At 32.4% G+C, this 21,643-nt stretch overlaps 1 protein-coding gene and 1 long non-coding RNA gene across 2 annotated transcripts; one reads left to right on the top strand and one right to left on the bottom strand.

The window, feature by feature from the left end:
- Window positions 1-1,285: 1,285 nt before the first annotated feature.
- LOC121223715 (uncharacterized) lies at window positions 1,286-2,687 on the bottom strand. The gene is made up of 2 exons (XR_005921052.1): window positions 2,462-2,687; window positions 1,286-2,162 (listed from the first exon to the last, which is right to left on the bottom strand). It is a non-coding gene; the product is annotated as an uncharacterized lncRNA (long non-coding RNA).
- Window positions 1,710-2,443, top strand: LOC107923657 (LOB domain-containing protein 25). The gene is made up of 2 exons (XM_016853840.2): window positions 1,710-1,895; window positions 1,995-2,443. Exons 1-2 carry the CDS (start codon window positions 1,710-1,712, stop codon window positions 2,322-2,324), a joined length of 516 nt encoding a protein of 171 aa, XP_016709329.1. The 3' UTR covers window positions 2,325-2,443.
- Window positions 2,688-21,643: the final 18,956 nt, after the last annotated feature.

Genomic DNA, 21,643 nt, shown 5'->3' with positions numbered 1-21,643 from the left:
ATGATGTCGATACTTGCGGAAGCAGCCAATGAAATTGGTTTTAGGTAGAAGATTTTCCACGCGAGAGCCCTCTAACCTTAACAGCCTTTGGGTATTTAAATTTTAAAGAATGTGTTATAGTAGTGGCAGGCCTCTAGCCTCTGGATAGCTCGGGAGGAAAACAGTGCAGCTTAAGATTAAGATGCCAGTGGTAGGCCAACCGGTCAAATAAACAAGGCAGGTAACGCCAAAGTGTGGGTGATCCGTACTTGGACTCCATGCATAAAATGCCAAAACTCACCAACAGATCGAAAGCTTCTTAACTTCTTAACGAAGCTACTCTGGCAATACTGATTGTACCTCAAAGCACTATATATATATATGTATGTATGTCAGCAAAAGGAACAAAAACACTGGGCGTTCAATATAATAATTCTATATAGAATCAAATTCTGCATTAACAATGATGACACTTGTCATTAAATATGAAAAACAACACGTTTTTGGTTGATCAAGTACCATTTTAGTCCAAATTATCCTTCTCTTTTTCCTTGAAAGTCAACAGTATGCAAGTGGCTACAAAAGCCTTTCATATTTTCTCAAATCCTATAACGAAAAACAATAGTGAGAGTTTGGTGCTAAAATTAATTTTGGTAATAGTTATCAAATTTTAATATTATTTAACATATTATTTATTTGTGTGAAATGTAAAATTTTATTGTTTGACTTTTTATTTGATAAAATGTAAGATTATTTAAAAATTTATTTTACTAAACCATCCTCACTTGTTTTTCTTTTTTATCTTTTCTATACAAATATCGAAATTTATAATATTTTATTTTAATAATAAATAGATGCATTTCTCTAGTAAATTAATTTATATCTCCTTTCTGAAATAAATGAATTGAAATTGTGGAAAATCAATAAAGTGATAAAAAATGCAATTTTATTTTACTAAAATATGTTATTTGTTATGATTTGGGGGTAAATATGATTAAAATTATTTTTTTAAAATGGTAAATATGTTATAAATGTAACATTTCAACCGACAAAATGCTAATTGTCCACAACTAATAATAAAATATATATATGATTAAAATATTACTCGAAGAATATATAAAAAAGTGAAAATTTTGATTCATTAATTATTTAATTCTCATTTAAATAAATGAATCAAAAATATTATAAAATGTGGATAAATTTATTTAAAAAAATTATATTACTTGGTAATGAAAATTATCTATTATAGTTAAGAATCTAAATTCATTTATTCAAAGATAATCTTCAAAATACAAATAAAAAAATATATTGGGAAATCTTACATTACTATCTGATTACGAGATTACTTACATCAAAAGCTTATTTAGAATTAGGAGGGAATACACAAGGCTCGTAAGTCGCAAGTCATAAGTTGGAATGAGATATCCTGTCAGATAATGACTAAAGTGTAAAGAGCGACAAAACTATAGTTTGTTTCGTGAAAAATCCCAACAACGAGGATGTTGTTAGGTCCACTGTCTAACAGTGAGTTCCACATTTTTCAACAATGCCACCATCGTGATCCTGTCTTCAAGTGGCCGCCTCACCAACCTCCCAGCACTAACCTTTGAAATTTTACTCCCTACAAACAAACAAAGCAGTGCCCTATCCCCCTTCTTGACTTCCCTACACCACCTTCTTTCTCCCTTATATACTTACATTGCTTCATCCCATGTAATAGTCCTCAAAAAATGGGTTTAGAATCTCTAATTGTTACAAGACCCAGGACCCATCAACCATGTGCCGCTTGTAGGATGCTACGCAGGAGATGCGACAGTAATTGCATTCTGGCCCCCTATTTCCCATGTGATGAGATGGACAAGTTTGCCAAGGTGCACAAGGTTTTTGGTGCCAGCAACGTAATCAAAATGATTCAGGTTGGTACTTGGTAATAATAAGTTCAATCTCTTATCCTTGTTTGTTTTGTAAATCTGTGGTATTTTGGTTTATGAGTTTTCTGCAATAATATTTAACAGATGGTGGAGGAAACAAACAGGGAGGATGCTGTGAAAGCACTGGTCTATGAAGCAACAGCCAGGATGAGAGACCCTGTTTATGGCAGCACTGGAGCTATTTGCCAACTGCAGAAGATGGTGCAAGAACTCAAGATGCAGCTTGAATCAACAAAAGCTCGAGTGTTGGAGCTGCAACAGCAAAAAGATCAGCTTTGGAGCGTTCTTATGAATGTTAATCATCTTGATCTTCTTTCTCCCATTAATGGCGGTGACAACTTTTGTTTAGGTTACGATGATTCTATAGCTTATGATCCAGACAAGTTCCCTGTAGTAGGTGACTGGATCTTTTAAAGCATAAAAAAACACTAAAGATGTCGGTAGATCCAAGGTATCATCTTCAGGATAAGCTTATGAAGTGTATAATTTTAATGGAATACATATATATATAAACACACAAAGAGAAATTTAAGTTGAGAAGAACTTCTTACCATCACTCCTATCGTGTCATCGATTTCACAAGCTTTGCTGTTTATTTTGCTGGTGGTCTTTATTCTTCTAAGCTCTATTTTTAACAAAATTAAATTTCATTATAATCAATGGTGATGAAGAAAAAAAAAAGGAACTTGATAAGAAATTAACACACTTCCCTAAGATGATTCTAACGAACCACAGAGTCAAAAAGCCTTTTTTATTGGCTTCCAAACTGGAGTTTGGTCGTAGGTACCGTCTACTGATGTTGATGCATGTTGAAAAGTTAAGAAGGAGACCTGTAACTGGAAACACCCACGAGAGGCACATGGCTTTCGGTCACTTTCTAAATTTGGAAAAAAGAAGGAAGGCTACGAAACAAGCCTTGTCCAAATTCATGGCCCATATCCCGTTTAGTATCTGGTTGACTTGGACCACCTCCAAGCCTTGTTTGTAATACTGTGGTTATTTTATATTGGAAAATCAATGGTATCTAAAATATAAATTACAAAAATCAATTATCTTTATGTAAATTTGTCACATGTGCTACACTTAAATGGGTTGCTCCGTCCAATTAAAGTTTCACCGTTCCGTCGTTAGTGTCCGTCAAATGATAGGCAACGCTAAATATGATAGTTCATCGAGGTCATGGTAAGGCCAAATCCAACCACCCTCACAAAACTACAATCACGAATCATCAACATACCATGTCACTCTATTACATCAATTTTAGTAATCCATCTAACAAGCAACGTCTTACACTGAATAACAAGCTTATCCATCCAAGAAACACAAGTGATCTACAAAAGTCCTCGTGCTAGAAAGTGACACAAACCAATCGTCCACTCCATCTCTCTCGACTCAACTCTCTCCAAACGCTCTCTCTTTCTCCTTGTCTTCACTTTTCTTGGTCACTTATGGCTCTTAGCCTTCTAAATGAACCACCTCCAACCTTCAAACCACATTCTTGTATCAACAAAATTAAATTGTAATTATAATATACAGTCATCCCTCTCTATAACAACCACTTGCTATAACAACCAAATTTTTAGAAGAATTGATTTTTTATGTTTTATTTTAACCCTCTATAACTGTTTTTCACCTACAACAATAACATACATAGTTATGAAGTACGTTTTTTTATTAAATTAGTTCTCCATAACAATGTATGATCTAAAATTTCAAGTAAAATTATAATTATTTCATATAAGAAAGCCTATTAATATCATTTATTAAATGAAAATGATCTTAATTAAAATATTATTTCAATAAAATGATTAAATTTCATGTGAAAAATATATTAATCATATTTTATTAACTGAAAGTAATCGTCAATGAGTGGAATTAAATATATCAATTTAAGAAACTATTAAGCTCCCTAATTAAATCCCTAAACTATCGAGACTATATCAATAAGGTCCTTCCATTATTAAAATAGTTAAATTAACCATTAAATGATATGTTAAATCTTATGTGGCATAGTTTAAAATAAAATTTTTAAATAAAAATGAATATTTAAAAATGGATGTTGTAAGCCAGTTAAATCTTAACTCGATTGGCATGGACATTGTTGCCGGTGCAGGAGGACGTGGGTTTGAGTGCGCTGAAGCGCATTATCCTCCTATTTATGAGTTGGGGAGAGGCTATGAGTAGTTCTAGGTATTGTGTCAAAAATAGCAGATATCATCAAAACATATAATGAGATAATAATAAAGATGTAAAAATCCTAGTTTAGAGGTTTTTGAAGCTTTTACAAAAGCTTTATCATTCACTATCTCTTTTTTTATTTAATTTTTAATTTTAATTTTTAAAAATTATGCCATAACGTTCTACTTTCTTTAAAGTTTTCGTTTTAAATTATGCCACACATGATTTGACATGTCATTTAATGATTAAATTAACGGCTTTAATAATAGAACATAATTGTTATATATAATATTGATAGTTTAAGGATGTAATTAAAACATTTTAAAGTTTGGAGACTAATTTTAAAAAATCATAGTTTAGGAATGTCTAATGCAATTAACTCTTATAATAATATAAGTTATTCCATAATAGGATGTTGTTACAAATTCGAGTATACAAACGAAGACAGACAACTATCTACACGTATATTTACTAGTCCAATAATCTAATTTTGTTTTTCTTTTTGTCTCTTCAACATTAAAAAAAAAGTCATTTTAGTTTTTCATTTAACTTTTAGCTTTTTTAGCCTCTAAATTTGCGTTTTTATCAAATTTGTAACAACCCGTTTTTCAGTGGTGTCGGAAATGGCGATTTCGGAACCCCATTGCCGATAGTTGATAATATTTACGATGTTAGTATAAAGGTTAATTATAGTTTGGTCCCTTAATTTTGTCAAATGGATAGCTAATTAAGGTACAATGATTAAATTGTAAAAGTGGTAAAAATTAATCACCATGAAATTTTAATTAGCTAAAGGACCAATTGAGTAATTAGACCACTATATTATGACCAAACGGTGGTGGATGTTTGGTGTAATCCACTAAATGTGTTAATTTAGATTAAAATTAGTTAATTATGTTTAATTAGGTTAATTATAATTAATTAATAAATTGATTAAGTATATAAGTTAAAATAAAACGAAAAACAAAACATTTTTGGCTCAGCTTCATCTTCTCCACGAAACCAAAAGAAAAGAATAGGGCTTGAGGGCTTTAAACTTTCAACCATTCATAGGTATGTTCAATTCAATCCTTTTCTTGTAATTTTTATATTTTTGAGGTCTCGAGAGTTTGATTTAACTAGTTCGTGTACCAATTTGCAAAATTGTTGAGGTTTTTAAAAGATTCAATTGTTGATTTCTTGAATTTTTTGGTACTAAATTTTTAGATTTTAAGCTTAGGAATGAAAAGGACTAGTTTGTAAAGTTTAATTGCTAGTTTTTTAACATAAGGACTAAAGTGCATAAATTAAAATTTGGTGTAATATTTTTGTAATTATAGTTAATATATGGTTATAGAAGGGTGCAATTGAGATCAGTTTTGAAATTGAAGCTCAAATTTGAAAGTTATGGCAATTTCGGATTTAGAGACTAAATTGAATAAAATGCAAAATTTTAAGGGCACTAGAATAATGAAATTGAATTGATACATGCATAAAATAGGATGATATAAGATATGTGGAATTGATAAATTGAATTGAATTATTATATAGATCATGATTTGAACCAAACTAAAGATAACTAAGGAAAAGGTAAAATTACCGATTAGTCTTTGCAATTTAACTTGTCTGCCAATTTAATCAAGTAAGTTCATATGGTGTGTTTCTTTTAAAATTTTTTTGTTTTTAAAATTAATAATATATATGTTTGATTGAAATTTGGATTGTTTACGATTTGGTACAAAATGTGATATTTGGATTAAATTGTAAAGAAATGAATATGAATTAATATGTTGGAATTACTCTAATGAACTTAATAAAGGCCTTGTACATATGGATATAGATTGATTACCAAGATCCAACATTTTTTGCGAACTCAGAGATACATGTGACACAGGTTTAGTTCGGATGAGTAACCTGATGCTATTTTAAAGGTTTAGCCCAAACGGGTAACTTGACATATATATTTACAACTTTAACCAAGCTATTTGATGTGTCAATATAAAGGCTTAGCCCGGATGAGTAACCTAACACGAATATATGTTCAGCTCAAACGAGCAACAAATGTGGTTAATTATTGATGATTATCGAGATCCAATATTTGTTGCAGACTCGAAGATACATGTGACATAAGTTTAGTTCAGACGAGTAATCTGATGTCATTTAAAAGGCTTGTATAGGTAATCTGATATGTATATTTACAACTTTAGCCAAGTTATTCGTTGTGCCGATATAAAAGTTTAACCTAGACAGGTAACCTAACACGAATATATGTTCATCTCGGACGAGCATCAAATGTGATTAGTACCAGTGTATTCAAGTTAATTTACTGAGTTTCATCGGGTAATACTGTTATTATGGAATGAGAAAACGAGATGACACAAAATGTATTTTGTAACAGCCCGTTTTTAGTAAAATTGGAACAGTGGTTTCAGGACCACAAATTTGAAGTCAAAAAAAATTATTTTAATATTATTTTATGGTCTACAGTATGATAGAAATATCGTATGAAAATTTCGTTAAGAAATTTTATCGTTTTCATGTCTAGCTTGATAAAAAGAACTAAATTGCATAAAGTGCAAAAGTTGAATTCTAATAGCTAAAGGTATCAAATAGCTATGAAATTTAAAATTTGAGGTCATTATATGGAAAATAGACCATTTTGAGGAGTTAATAGATAATGATGATTATTCATCATTGGAAATTGAAGAAAATATTAAGGTTAATTTTGGAAAGATGAAAAAATAATGATGATAAATGAAATAAATAATTAAATTAATATCATTTTCATCATCTTTCCTAAAACAAAAACATGGAAACCCTAGCCATGGAAGTTGAGATCTAGAAAACTTATTTAGCTTAATTAGGTATGTATTCTTGTCACGTTTTTTAATGATTTTTATGTTTTCGAGATCGTAATAGCTTAATCTAGCTATCTCAGGGATTAATTTGAAAAACTATTAAAGTATTAGAGTTTTTCCATGAATGAGTATAGTTGAATTTTGAAGTTTTATGGTAGAAAATGAAAGGTTGTTGTTAGATAAACAACTTTTGTAAAGAGAATTTTGATGAAATTATGATTTAGGGACTAAATTGAAAATAAGATAAATTCATGGAAAAATTTTGAATTTTATGAAATTCATGGGCTGCTATTGATAATATGAAAATTGGCTAGGCTTGAAATAAGGATTAAATTGTATGAATTTCATTTTCCGAGCCTAGGGACAAAATTGTAATTAATTAAAAGTATAGGGGAAAAATAGAAAATTTGCCAAAAGATGTGTTGGATTGAATTGTATTAAATTGAGTTAAATTCATTCGTATAGATCCGAATAGACCTAATACGGAGTTAGATCGATGCAAAGAAAAAGTATCAGATTAGTTGTAACATCTCGTTTTCAGTGAAATCAGAACAGTGATTTCGGCAAATCCAAGGTCAGAAAATAATTTTATTTTAATATTATTTTATGTTCTACAGTATGATAGGAATATCGTATGAAAATTTTGTTAAGAAAATTTTACCGATCACATGTTTAATTTGATAAAAAGGACTAAATTGCATAAAGTGTAAAAGTTGAATTCTAGTAGCTAAAGATACCAAAAAGCTATGAAATTCAAAATTAGAGGCCCTTATATGGCAAATAGACCATTTAGTGGAGTTAGTAGATAAGAATGATTATTCATCATTGGAAATTAGTGAATTATTGAGGTTAATTTTGGAAAGATGATTAAATAAAAGATGATAAATGAATTAAATAATAAAAATATCATCATTTTCATCATCTTTCATAAAATTAAAACATGGAAACCCTTTCCATGGGAGCTTGAAGTTAGCAAGCTTATTTTGCTTAATTAGGTGAGTATTCTTGTCCCGTTTTTAATGATTTTTATGTTTCCTAGATCGTAATAGCTTAATCTAGCTATCTCAGGGATTAATTTGTAAAAATATTAAAGTATTAGGGTTTTTCCATGGATTATTATAGTTGAATTATAAAGTTTTATAGTACAAAATGAAAGGTTGTTGATAGATAAACAACTTTTGTAAAGAGAATTTTGATGAAATTATGATTTAGGGACTAAATTAAAAAGATGGAAAATTCATGGAAAAATTCTAAATTTTATGAAATAAATAGGCTGCTTTTGTGACATATGAAAATCGGCTAGGCTTGGAATAAGTATTAAATTGTATGAATTTCATTTTCCGAGCCTAGGGATGAAATCGTAATTAATTGAAAGTATAAGGGGAAAATAGTAATTTTGCCAAAAATGTGTATTGGATTGAATTTAATAATATTAATTGTATTAAATTGATCTAAATTCATTCGTATAGATCTGGATAGACACAATACGGAGTTAGATCGAGAAAAAGAGAAAGTATCAGATTAGTAGCTTTTGTGTATACAAACACTTGTCAAGGTAAGTTCGTGTAACTAAATTATATGTTTATACGTTAAATTAAAATTTATGTTTGTAAAATGTATAAATATTGATCACATATCCAAAGATATCCGACAAGTATCTAATCTTGTTTAAATCTAAGAAATTCAATGGATACAAATGACATTGTCGTTAGGGGTTCCTGATTGGTTGTGGTCCTGCATATGTTGCGGACACACCACAACTCGCAAGAGCGTCCTGTTATTTAGCTTTTATGAGCATCCCATTACATGTCTCTCACGAGCTTCTTAATATTGGCTTACATGAGCTTCCCGATTACAGCTCTTATGAGCTTCCCGATATTTGGCTTTCTTGAGCTTCTCATTTATGGCTCGTATGAGCTTCCTGATAATTGGCTCGCAAGAGCTTCCCGTTATATGGCTCACATGAGCTTCCCGTTACATGGCTCGAAAGAGCTTATTGATTACATACTTATATGGGCATACCTGTATATGAATTGACAGATTATAGATTTGTACACTTCGTGTGTACTACCCGTGTATCCATCGATGTTTTGAATGATTCAACGGGCAAAGTTTTGACACGAGATAATATGAATTCGAGACGAATTATTACGGGTATATACCTGAAATACATGGATATTATTTGTAAATGTTATATGAACACATGATGTGGAAGGTATATGTATATGGAAATTTGATTATTGATGAGCTCATACATGTTTCTTGATATTCATATGAAATACATGACTAACATGGTTGATGAGGATATGTGTTAGGGCTTTTGGCCAATTTGGTTTGATTATGCATTAAATGCTTACCTTAATTGTGATTAAGTGGTAAGTTAAATTCCATGTTATACGAACTTACTAAGCTTAAATGCTTACATTGTTATATTTCCCCTGCTTTATAGTAACTCGGAAGCTCGTTAAGGTTGGAAGTTGGTCGAAGCTACATCATACTATCCATCGGCCCATCTCGGTATATATAGTAAATCAATTTTGGTTATAATGACATTTATAGGCAAAATTTGGCCAACGATGGCATGTAAATGTAACACCCCCTAATCCCAAATCGTCGTCGGAAGAGGGTTACGAGGCATTACCAGACCTATCAGACAACTTACGAATAATTCACAATTAAAATAACATTTATAGTATAATTTAATAATTAAATCCTTATAATAGACTCTCGAAGCCCAAAACATATATTAAAAGTAGAACGGAACTTGTTCGAGTATTCCGAAAATTTTTTTGTAATTTTTTTAAAAAAAATTCAACAGTATTTCTGCTTATTTTTACATAAAACCCCCTGCAAACTTTAAACCAAAATAAACCAATACCAATATTTCAATCAAAGATTTTATACCTTAGAACGCTACTAAATCATGCTTAATAAATTGATTTACTACTTTAATTATTTCGTTCTATTTTTAATATATGTTTTGGGTTTCGAGAGTCCATTATAGGGATTTAATTATTAAATTATACTATGAATGTTATTTTAATTGTGAATTATTGGTAAGTTGTCTGATAGGTCCGGTAATGCCTCATAACCCTGTTTCGGATATAGTTTGGGGTTAAGGGGTGTTACAATTGTTGGTATCAGAGCTAGCAAGTTTAGTCGATTCTCGAGCTAAATCGAGCTCAGAAATGAGTCTAGTAGTACATGCCACTGTTGAGTTGAAAGTGAGTCAAGAATTTTGGATGCTGGTCTATTAATTTGTTTATTTTTGTTTTATAGATTAAAGGTGTCTGATGAAAGAGTAAATGATATAGATGAAGAAATGTATACCAGAGGAGAAGAATCTTTCGGGTTAGATGAAACAGAGTCGATAACACCTAGTGTAAATCCTAGAAGAAATCAACCTTTAAATGAACAAAGAGATAGAGATAACTCACACTTGTTAAGAATTATTGTCGATGCTCTACAAAGAGTAGCGGGGACTGTTCCTGCTACAACTTCTGTACCAACACAAAGACGGGCCCCGATAAAAGAGTTAAGAAAATATGGTGCTACAGAATTTATGGGTTTGACAGAAGTTGATCCATCTACAGCAGAGAATTGGATGGAATCAACTAAACGAGTTCTGCAGCAATTAGAATGTACCCCTCGAGAATGCTTAATCTATGCCATTTCATTACTTCAAGGTGAGGTTTACCTGTGGTGGGAATTTGTAATCCGACATTTTCTAGCAGAACAAGTAACATGGGAATTATTTCAGAATAAGTATGTTGGAGAGCTATATATTGAAGATAAAAAGCATGAATTTCTAATGTTGAAGCAAGGTAACCTATCAATAGTGGATTATGAAAGAGAATTTTCTCGATTGAGCCGATATGCTACTGAGTTCATTCCAATAGAAGCTGATAGCTGTAAGAGATTTCTACGAGGATTGAGAGATGAAATCAGAGTACAGCTGGTGTCACAGCGAATTACAGAATTTGTAGATTTGGTTGAAAGAGCGAAAATGGTAGAACAAGTTCTGGAGCTAGACAAAAAGCCTGAAATGATTAAATCAACTAGGAAATGAGTTGGAACTGCTAGTTCTAATTCTTTACCAAAGAGATTTAGAGAATTCAGAGGCAGTTGGAGGTCAAGTTTCAGATCAGATCGAGGTGATAAAAATTAGGGTAAACAGACTACTGTTTCTACCGGTAGTGTAAAGGGACCTTCACGAAATATTGATATCCCCGACTGTGAACACTATGGAAAGAAGCACTTTGGTGAATATTGGAAGATAACTCGTTGGTGTTTTCAATGCGGGTCCATAAATTATTTCATCCGACATTGCCCAAAAAGTGAAGGTACTATACCTACAGCATCTCAGAGATCAGTGCCTACTACTAGAGGTAGAGGGTCAGGTAGAGGTAGTTCGGTATCTAGAGGTGGAGGTGTTCATAGGAGTAGTGACATAGTTACACAACAGTCAGAGGCAAGAGCACCAGCCAGGGCCTATGTAGTTCGGATTCGGGAAGAAGGTAATGCCCATGATGTTGTGACAGGTATATTTTTATTGCATTCTGAGCTTTTATGCTTTAATTGACCAGGGTCGTCACATTCATATATTAATTCAAAACTGGTTGAGTTGAAAAACTTAAAATCTGAAATATCTAGAGTTTTAATAGAAGTGTCTATCCATTTAGGACAAACTGTGTCTGTACATAGAGCATACCAGAGATGCCCGTTGATGATACATGATAAAATGTTTTCCGTTGATTTATTGATCATGCCTTTCGGTGACTTTGATGTAATCTTGGGTATGGATTGGTTGTCTGAACATAGAGTGGTATTGGATTGCTATAAAAAGAGGTTTAGTATTTAGACAGAAGACGGGGACAAAATTGAGGTGAATGGCATTCGTACTAGTGGATCAAGACGTATCATTCCAGTAATCAAGGTTAATAAATTTCTTTAACAGGGTTGTACAGCATATCTAGCTTATGTTATTAATTCGGATTCGGTTAGTAGTTAGTGCAGTAAGACCAGAACTGTATGTGAGTTTCCAGATGTATTCCCTGAAGAACTACCGGGCGTACCACCTGACAGAGAGGTTGAATTTGCTATAGAAGTGTACCCGGGTACAGCACCAATCTCTATACCTCCGTACCAAATGTCACCCACTGAATTAAAAGAGTTGAAGGTGCAGTTACAGGACTTACTAGATCATGGATTTATTAGACCGAGCATTTCACCTTGGGGAGCTCCAATGTTATTTGTTAAAAAGAAAGATGGATCAATGCGGCTTTGCATTGATTACCGGCAATTGAACAAAGTGACGATCAAGAACCGGTATCCGTTGCCTCGTATAGATAATTTATTTGATCAGTTAAAAGGAGCCTCGGTATTTTCAAAGATTGACTTGAGATCTGGGTATTATCAGCTGAAAGTAAAAGAAAATGATGTTTCGAAGACTGCATTTCGTACTCAATATGATCATTATGAATTTTTTGTGATGCCGTTCGGGTTGACTAATGCTCCAACTGCTTTCATAGATTTGATGAACCGTATTTTCCAACCGTATTTAGATCAGTTTGTGGTGGTTTTCATTGATGATATATTGGTTTATTCGAAGACTGAGGTAGAACATTATCAGCATCTCAGAACAGTGCTACAGATTTTGTGGGAAAAATAGTTGTACGAGAAACTGAGTAAATGTGAATTCTAGTTATCAAAGGTAGTATTCTTGGGACATGTTGTATCTGTTGATGGGATTAGAGTTGATCCGAAGAAGATCGAGGCAATTTTTCAATGGAAGGTACTAAAGAATGTATCTGAGGTCCGCAGTTTTCTGGGTTTAGCCAGGTACTATCGAAGGTTCGTTAATGGATTTTCGAAGATAGCATTACCAATGACTAAACTGGTACAAAAGAATGTTCCATTTATCTAGGATGATCAATGTCAGAGAAGTTTTGAGACATTGAAACAAATATTGACAGAGGCACCAGTTCTAACTTTACCAGAATCGGGAAAAGATTTCATATTGTATAGTGATGCTTTTTTGAATGGTTTGAGTTGTGTATTGATGCAGGACTGAAAGGTAATAGCTTATGCATCTCGACAGTTGAAGCCACATGAACGCAATTACCCGACACACAATTTAGAGTTAGCTGCTATAATCTTTGCATTGAAGATTTAGAGACATTATCTGTATGGTGAGAAATGTTATTTACACTGATCATAAAAGTCTTAAATATCTTCTGTCACAAAAGGAGTTGAATCTGAGATAGAGACGATGGATAGAACTTCTAAAAGACTATGATTGTATTATAGATTATCATCCAGGAAAGGCAAATGTGGTAGCAGATGCTTTGAGCAGAAAAGCAGCGGTTGAATTACGAATAATATTTGCTCGGCTTAGTATCAATGATGATGAAAATTTGTTAGTTGAATTAAAAGTTAAGCCAGTGATATTTGATCAAATTAGAGCAGCTTAGATGGAAGATGAGAAGATAACGAAAGAAAAGAGAAATGGTACAGCATGGTACGGTAGAAAATTTTAGTATTGACGAACATGATTGTTTAAGGTTTCGGAATCAGATTTGTATCCCAGCTACTTCTGAGATTAAAGAATTGATTCTCAGAGAAGCACATGATAGTCCTTTTGCTTTGCACTCTGGTGGAACGAAGATGTATCGTAATCTACGAGAACTGTATTGGTGGCCAAGAATGAAGAAAAATATAGTTGAATATGTCGGTAAATGTCTGACTTGTCAGCGAGTAAAAGTAGAACATCAGGTACTAACAGGTTTGTTACAGCCTATTGCTATTCCCGAGTGGAAATGGGATTGCATTACCATGGATTTTGTTACGAGATTACCATTGTCAGCAAGCAAAAATAATGTTATTTGGGTTATAGGTTATAGGCTTACCAAGTCTGCTCACTTTATAGCAGTGAGAACCGACTGGTCACTACAGAAGCTTGCTGAGGTTTATATCCAAGAAATTGTTAGATTACATGGTATTCCGGTATCGATAATTTCAGATTGGGACCCTCAGTTTACATTGAGATTTTGGAAGCAATTACATGATTTGTTGGGAACTCGACTCAATTTTAGTATTGCATTTCATCCACAAATTGACGGACAATCCGAGTGGGTAATTCAGATTTTGGAAGATATGTTGAGAGCTTATATCATCGAATTTGAATCAGGTTGGGAACAATATTTGCCACTAGAAAAATTTGTTTATAATAATAGTTTTCAATCTAGTATTCAGATGGCTCCGTATGAAGCACTATACGGTCGAAGGTGTCGATCACCGGTATGTTGGACAGAATTAAAAGAAAGAAAAGTGATTGGGCCAAAATTGATTCAAGAGATAGAGGAAACTGTTAAAAAGATTAAAGATAGACTGAAAGCCGCCTTCGACAGACAAAAATCTTATACAGATTTGAAACGACGAGACATTGAATATTCAGTTGGTGATAAAGTATTCCTCCAAGTATCGCCTTGGAAGAAAATTTTAAGATTTGGCTGAAAAGGTAAATTGAGTCCACGTTTTATTGGACCGTATGAAATAGTTGAAAGAATTAGACCGGTTGCCTATCGATTGGCTTTACCTCTGGAATTACAAAATATTCACGATGTTTTTCATGTTTCGAAGCTTCGAAGATATAGATCAGATCCTTCTTATGTTATTCCCGCTGAAGATATTGAAATTCAATCTGATTTGACTTATGGAGAAGAGTCGGTTCAGATATTAGCACGAGAAGTGAAAGAATTAAGAAATAAAAAAGTTCCTCTAATAAAAGTTTTATGAAGAAGTCATAGTGTGGAAGAAGTGACTTGGGAGCCGGAAGAGACGATGAGAACACAATATCCGCATCTTTTCTCAGGTAAATTTCGAGGACGAAATTTATTAAGGGAGAGAAATGTAATGACCCAAAATTCTCGAGCATCGGGCCTCCGTCTTAGTAAACTGAGTCATAAATAATTATTAGAAGTAATTATGAGTTTAGTTGAGTGCTTAATTAGGTATTAATTAGGTGAATTTAGTCTAATTAAGAATAATTAGGAAAAAGGACTAAATAGAGTGAAGGGTAAAAGTTTAATTATAGATTAAAAGAAAGTATAAAGGATCAAAATGGCAATTAAGCCAATTCATAAGTATGATGCGGCATAAGCTCGGTAAGATTGAAGATTTTTATGTGATATTTTCTATTAAAATTTCATTAATAATCATTAAGGTTTAATATTAAATAATAAATTATATTAATTGTTATTATTATTATATTATGAAATAAGTTAAACAAAGACAAATGTATGGTAGTGATTTAATACAAATGTATTGATAAAAATATATACATTTGTAATAATTATATTAAATTATTAGATAGATATTTATTAGATAAATAATTAAATTATAAGATTTTTGTGTGATAAATAAAATAAATGATGACAAATGTATGGTATAGATGATATTGTACATTTATAAATAAAATATATATGTACATTTGTAATATTATTATTTGTTGTTAAATAGATTTTTATTAAATAAATAAGTAATACCACTTAGTATGAAATACTCAGCGTACGGTTGTTTCCACACGCAGGTCATTAGAGTTCAAGGTCCAGTTCAGCATCCAGAAAGATCTCGACTCCAACAAGAAAATTTTGGTGATGTATTTATTCCTTTTGTTTTAGTGGCATGTACTAGGTGATTGTACACGAGTCATATATATATATATGTAAATATATATATGCTAAATGATCTTGGTTGTAAGTAAATGGTTATGATCTTTTGGATTATGAATAAAGTTTAAAGTTATAAATTAGTAAACTTAGTATTAAATCTTGAAATGGAATGAAAGATATGAATTAATTTTTTTTTACATGTTAACTTTATCCTTTATAATTAAAGTAGTAAATCAATTTATTAAGCATGATTTAGTAGCGTTCTAAGGTATAAAATCTTTGATTGAAATATTGGTATTGGTTTGTTTTGGTTTTAAATTTGCATGGGGGTTTTATGTAAAAATAAGCAGAAATACTGTCGAAAATTTTCAAAATATAAAATTTACGAAAATTTTTCGGAATACTCGAACAAGCTCCATTCTAATTTTAATATATGTTTTGGGCTTTGAGAGTTCATTATAGGGATTTAATTATTAAATTATGCTATGAATTTTATTTTAATTGTGAATTATTCGTAAGTTGTCTGATAGGTTCGGTAATGCCTCATAACCCTGTTTTGGTGATTGTTTGGGGTTAGGGGGTGTTACAGTAAATGTTTGTTTGAAAATAGCCATTGGTATGGCTTGTGATTGGTATATTTTGATATGTTATATATATTGCCTTAACATGTTTGATGTGTGTTTGAAATGGTTGATAGATGGAAAACAATAGGCATATTGATGATTGGTTTGAGATAGTATATTAGGTAAAATATGCATATATATGTATTAAGTTAATTTGATAATATTAGATACTTGGATATATGTGGCAATATATCATGTTTAAGACATGATTTTGGCTTGTTTTGGTTGCTTTGTTATGGCTTGTGAATGTTAAAATGTTGCGTTTAGGTTGATACTAAAATGGGTGAGAAATGTGGCTTGGAAATGGCCTATTTCGTCCACATGGGTAGAGATACGGACGTGTGTCTTAGCCGTGTATGACACACGGCCAGGTGACACGGCCGTGTGTCCCCTGTATCTTTTAATTAATGTAAAACATAATGCTCACACGGCCTAGCACACGGGCGTGTGGCTTAGCTGTGTGACCCCTGCGTCTTATTAATACAAGTCAGTGTGTTCGCACGATCTAGCACACGCACGTGTGGCTTGGCCATGTGACTCAAGTCAGAGAGCTCCCAAGTTTGGACACGGGCTGGGACACAGCCGTGTGTCCCTATTTTGAATGTCCACACGGCCTAAGACACGGGCGTGTCCCTTGACTGTGTGAGACACATGGCCTAACCACACAAGCGTGTGTCCTCTGCACTTTAGATAAATTTCGGTATTTTCTAAAAAATTCTCTGAGTATCCGGTTTAGTCTCGACTTGTTTCTAATGTGTATTTTGGGCCTCGAGAGCTCATATAAAGGACATTATGATTGAGTTCTAATATAAATGCTATATGATATGAATTATCTTTTTATTTGATTTATAAATTTTGGTAATTCTTCGTAACCCTGTTCTAACGACATTTACGTCTTAGGGGTGTTACATTAGTAGCCTTCGTATCTACGAAAACTTATCGACGTAAGTTCGTGTAACGAAATTGTACATTTATTTGTTTTGAATTGAATATTATTGTGTGTGATTTGTATAATTTCCATGTATAATTATTGATCACATATCCGACAAGTACCAAGTTTCGTTTAAACCTTAGAAATTCGAAGGGATACAAATGACATGCCACTAGGGTTCTCGATTTGGTTGTGATCTTGCATGTGTTGCGGACACACTATGGCTCTCACGAGCTTCCAGTTATTTAGCTCTTATGAGCTTCTCGATATTTGGCTCATATGAACTTCCCGTTATATGGCTCGGAAGAGCTTCCCATTAACCTGCTTGTATGAGCACATATGTATATGAATTGACAGATTACAAATTTGTACACTTCGTGTGTACTATCCGTGTATCCAACGATATTTTAAATGGTTCAACGGGTAAAGTTCTAATATGAAACAATATGAGTTCGAATTGAACAATTACTGTAATACCCTGAAAATTACTACAGTAAGAAAGTAGGTATCATTGATAGTAAAATAAGGAAATAAAGTGACAAAAAGGGAAAATTTGAGTTATGGCAACATTAGGAATTATATTATGACATATTAATTCAAGATCGCAAAAGTGAGAAAAGTTTTGTTGCCAAAGAGTAAATACTCAAAATTTGAGGGATTAAAGTGTAAATACAAAAAAGTTGAAGGACCAATAGTGTAAATATTTTAAGGGTGGAATAATCTAGAAACTAAGGAAAATGGATGAATTAGGATCAAATTGAAAAGGTGAAGAATTTTGAGGGACTAAATCATAATTTTACCAAATTAAGTGATGACTCAAGGATGAAATTTTTAAAGATTATAAAGGGCAATAGTCAATTAGAAGAGAGAGAAATTTAGAAGATAATGATGATGTTGGAGATATTTTATATTAAATAAATAAATAAATATTAGTTTATTAATATTTTAATTTGATTTTTAAATGATATTTTATTATTTTATTAGTATTTTCTTTAGTATATATAAGAGAAGGAAGATGAAGAATCATTCATTCCACCATATTTCCATGCAACTAACGTGAGAAGAGAGGAGAAGAAAGAAAGTTTTGCTTTCTTTACAATTTGGTCCTTCCACCAAAAAATTACCATTTTCACCTAGAAATCAAAAGAATTGCCATAGCTTCCAAGAGAGAAGAATAACAAGGAGACAATGGGGAGCTAGAATATCAAGTTAGATTCAAGAAATAGAAGCTGGAGGAGAGAGAAAATCAAGTTAAAGACTAAAATCAATAGCACAAGGTAAGAACATCAAGATATTTCAATATATTTTTAAGTTTGATATTATTGAAAAATCATGGAAATAATGTTATAGTAGAGTTTTCTTATATAATGTCTTATGTTCTTGATATATTAGTGAAGATAAATAAGTGAAAGTGATGAGAAATATTATAGAGAAAGGGAATAAGGGAGTTATACACCTAGTAATCAACATTTTGCACTAAAATAGTTTTGGACAACAGCAGTAGGTTAAACTTGAAAAATCACCATAAATTGTGGAAATAGAATTAGAGTATGAATAAAATATGGAAATAAATCTTATTGAGTCTATTTTCTCACAGCAGAAACGGTGTAAGTAATGGAATTGTAAATCATGAGATATAATAAATTTTGTGAGACAAGGTTAGAATGAATTCGGGTTCCCCTGTTCTGACTTGGAAAAATCATTAAAAATTGTAAAAAAAATTATGGGTTATAATTTATATGTTTAAAATCCTTAATGAGTCTATTTTTTAAAGAAATAATCAGGAACATCATCCGAATTCTGTACAAAGAGATAATTAATTTTTAGTGAAGAGGGGTCAGAACTGTCAAACAGAGAAACAGTGAAATTTTAAAGAATAAACTGTACTTATTGGCTAAACCAAAAATTTTGAAAATTTTATGGTAAGAATGTATGTGAGTCTAGTTTTATAGAAAATTTGCGGATCTCAATTCGGAGTTCTTTATCTTAAGATATAATTAATTTAGTGACTATGACTCAAGTGAAAAGCTTGTTATGAGTAAACAAGTTAATAGTGGTATTATGTATATATCAAGGATGTGGAATGGAGAGGAGGAGGAGGAAAATAAATGATTATTCAACTAGCATGAGTTCTCATTAAAAATGGCCAATTTGCATGTTTTAGGTTCAAGGACTAAATTGAATAAAAGTAATATTTTAAGGGTAAATTGGTAAAAATGTCAAGATTGGGTGGAAATTCGAGGAAAATAGACAATTACCAAAATGTCTCTAAATTTTGGTATTTCTGCAATTTAACCTGGTAAGTTCGTGTAACTTGAATTATATTCTTAGATTATTGAAATATATATATTGGATTGAGAAATTGATTTGAATTACATGATTGGTTATGTATCAAAACTCACCTTGTTGTTGTGACTTGTTATGTTAGGTAAACTTTGTCAAGTTAATTAATTTAACATGCTTAATTGTAAATCGAGGTAAGTGTCTTGTTTAAATACATATGAACTTATTAAGCATTCATTATGCCTACCTCGTTATTTTTTCTTTTCTAATAGATTGCCAAATTGTGGAATATGTCGATTAGATCTACGAGAAGCTTACACTATCCACCTATTAACTCGGTAGTCTTTTGATCGTATTAAGACTCGATTATGTGTGGCATGTACATAGGTGTTTATAAGTGTTAGCTTGGAAGTTACTTAGTTAGAACTTTATTTAATGCTTGATTTTGGAAAAGTAAATGTTCATGAGTATATGCGTTTGCTTTGGTAACATCATGTGATATTTTGAATAGAACTTAAATGGTATAATTGAACATGAAATGGTATGGAAGAATAATGGTATTGAAAGGCTAAATATATTATTTGAATAGGATGAAATTGAATAATTTAAATTGATAGCTTTTCATGCCAAATTGTGGAAATGTTGTATTGAATGGTTTGAAATGGCTAAATGTTATTATTTGGTATGTCTTTGGAATGGTTTTATGCAGGTATAGTTGTGCAATTATGTACCAAACTTAAGTTTTGTACGGATGACATGAAATAGGTACCAAATGGCTAAATTTTTACCAAAACAGAGTCTTCGTCTCGACGATCACATTTTCTTATCGCAACGCCGACCGATAGTATGTGACGTCACAATGTCGAGTGGCTTAACGTCGTGACATGACAAACTGTTTGGCAACGTCACAACGTGACAAATATGAGATCATGACATCAACCTTGAATTTTCAAAACTTTACAATTTGATCATATTTCATGCTTGAGTCAACAAAAGAACTTTTGTAAACTTGATTACTACTCGGATTTGTTTATGTATCATATTATGAATGTATTTAGGACATGAATGTATATTTGAATGACTTATTTACTGTATATTTAATGATAGTTGTTCCGGCAACAAATGTGACATATTGTAGCTTGGACCCAACGATCGAGTCAGATAAAGGGTGTTACAAAATCACCCCAAAATGGATGTGATTACCATGCATCTTTGGAAAATGGCCGGAGCATTACAGAGTCCAAACGGCATTCGTCTATATGCAAACGTTCCAAAGGGGCACGTGAAAGTCGTTTTGTCTTGATCCTCAGACGCTATCGGAATTTGGAAAAATCTTGAATATCCATCGAGACAACAATAATGAGTCTTACCAGCTAATTGCTCGAGCATTTGATCGATGAAGGAAAGTGGAAAATGGTCTTTTCGGGTAGCTGCGTTCAACTTCCTGTAATCGATGCAAACCCTCCATCCATTCTGGACTCGGGTAGGAACTAGCTCTCCTGATGAATTTTTCACCACTGTCACGCCAGTTTTCTTGGGCACGACATGAACCGGGCTAACCCAATCACTGTCGGAGATCAGGTATATCATTCCAGCATCCAACAATTTCTGGATTTCCTTCTTCACTACCTCCATCATGGGTGGATTAAGGCGCCTCTGAGCATCTCTTTTTGGTTTCGTGTTATCTTCGATGGAAATTCTGTGCATACAGGTGGATGGACTTAGCCCTTTTATGTCGGCTATTGTCCAACCAATAGCCTCCTTATAATCCCTCAGAAGTTGAACTAGACTTTCCTCCTCGTCTTTGGTTAGTTTGTTTGACACTATCACCGATAAAGTGTCTTTCTCTCCCAAAAAGACGTACTTGAGGTGGTCTGGTAATGCTTTAAGCTCCAAGGTTGGTGGCTGCAAAATCGAAGGCAACATTTTAGTTTGGGAAGATAATAGTTCAAATTGGTTACCTCGATTCGTCGACGATGGTTGAGTCTCTAAGTGTTTGACAATTTCTCGTAACGGATCTTTTATAATTGATAATTCATCGAGGCGACTTAAAACATCCATGTCAATGCTTCTGTAAAGGATAGTTTCTAACTCATCAAAATCCTGATATTCAGAATAAGTTTGAGTTAAACAATCTATAATATCAATGCTAGAGATATTTGAAGGATGACCCATAGCTTCGTAGACATTGAATTTCACGATTTCACCG

This window comes from Gossypium hirsutum, chromosome D11, assembly GCF_007990345.1.
Source record: "Gossypium hirsutum isolate 1008001.06 chromosome D11, Gossypium_hirsutum_v2.1, whole genome shotgun sequence".
In the NCBI taxonomy this organism is placed as follows: domain Eukaryota; kingdom Viridiplantae; phylum Streptophyta; class Magnoliopsida; order Malvales; family Malvaceae; genus Gossypium; species Gossypium hirsutum.
The sequence above is the reverse complement of the archived record's forward strand: the minus strand, read 5'-3'. Positions and strand labels throughout refer to the sequence as shown.

Bases quoted from the DNA above. Each gene is read 5' to 3' on its own strand.
- LOC107923657 (XM_016853840.2), top strand. From the start codon at position 1,710: ATGGGTTTAGAATCTCTAATTGTTACAAGACCCAGGACCCATCAACCA. The intron at 1,896-1,994 runs GTTGGTACTTGG...AATATTTAACAG, and splicing joins ACGTAATCAAAATGATTCAG to ATGGTGGAGGAAACAAACAG.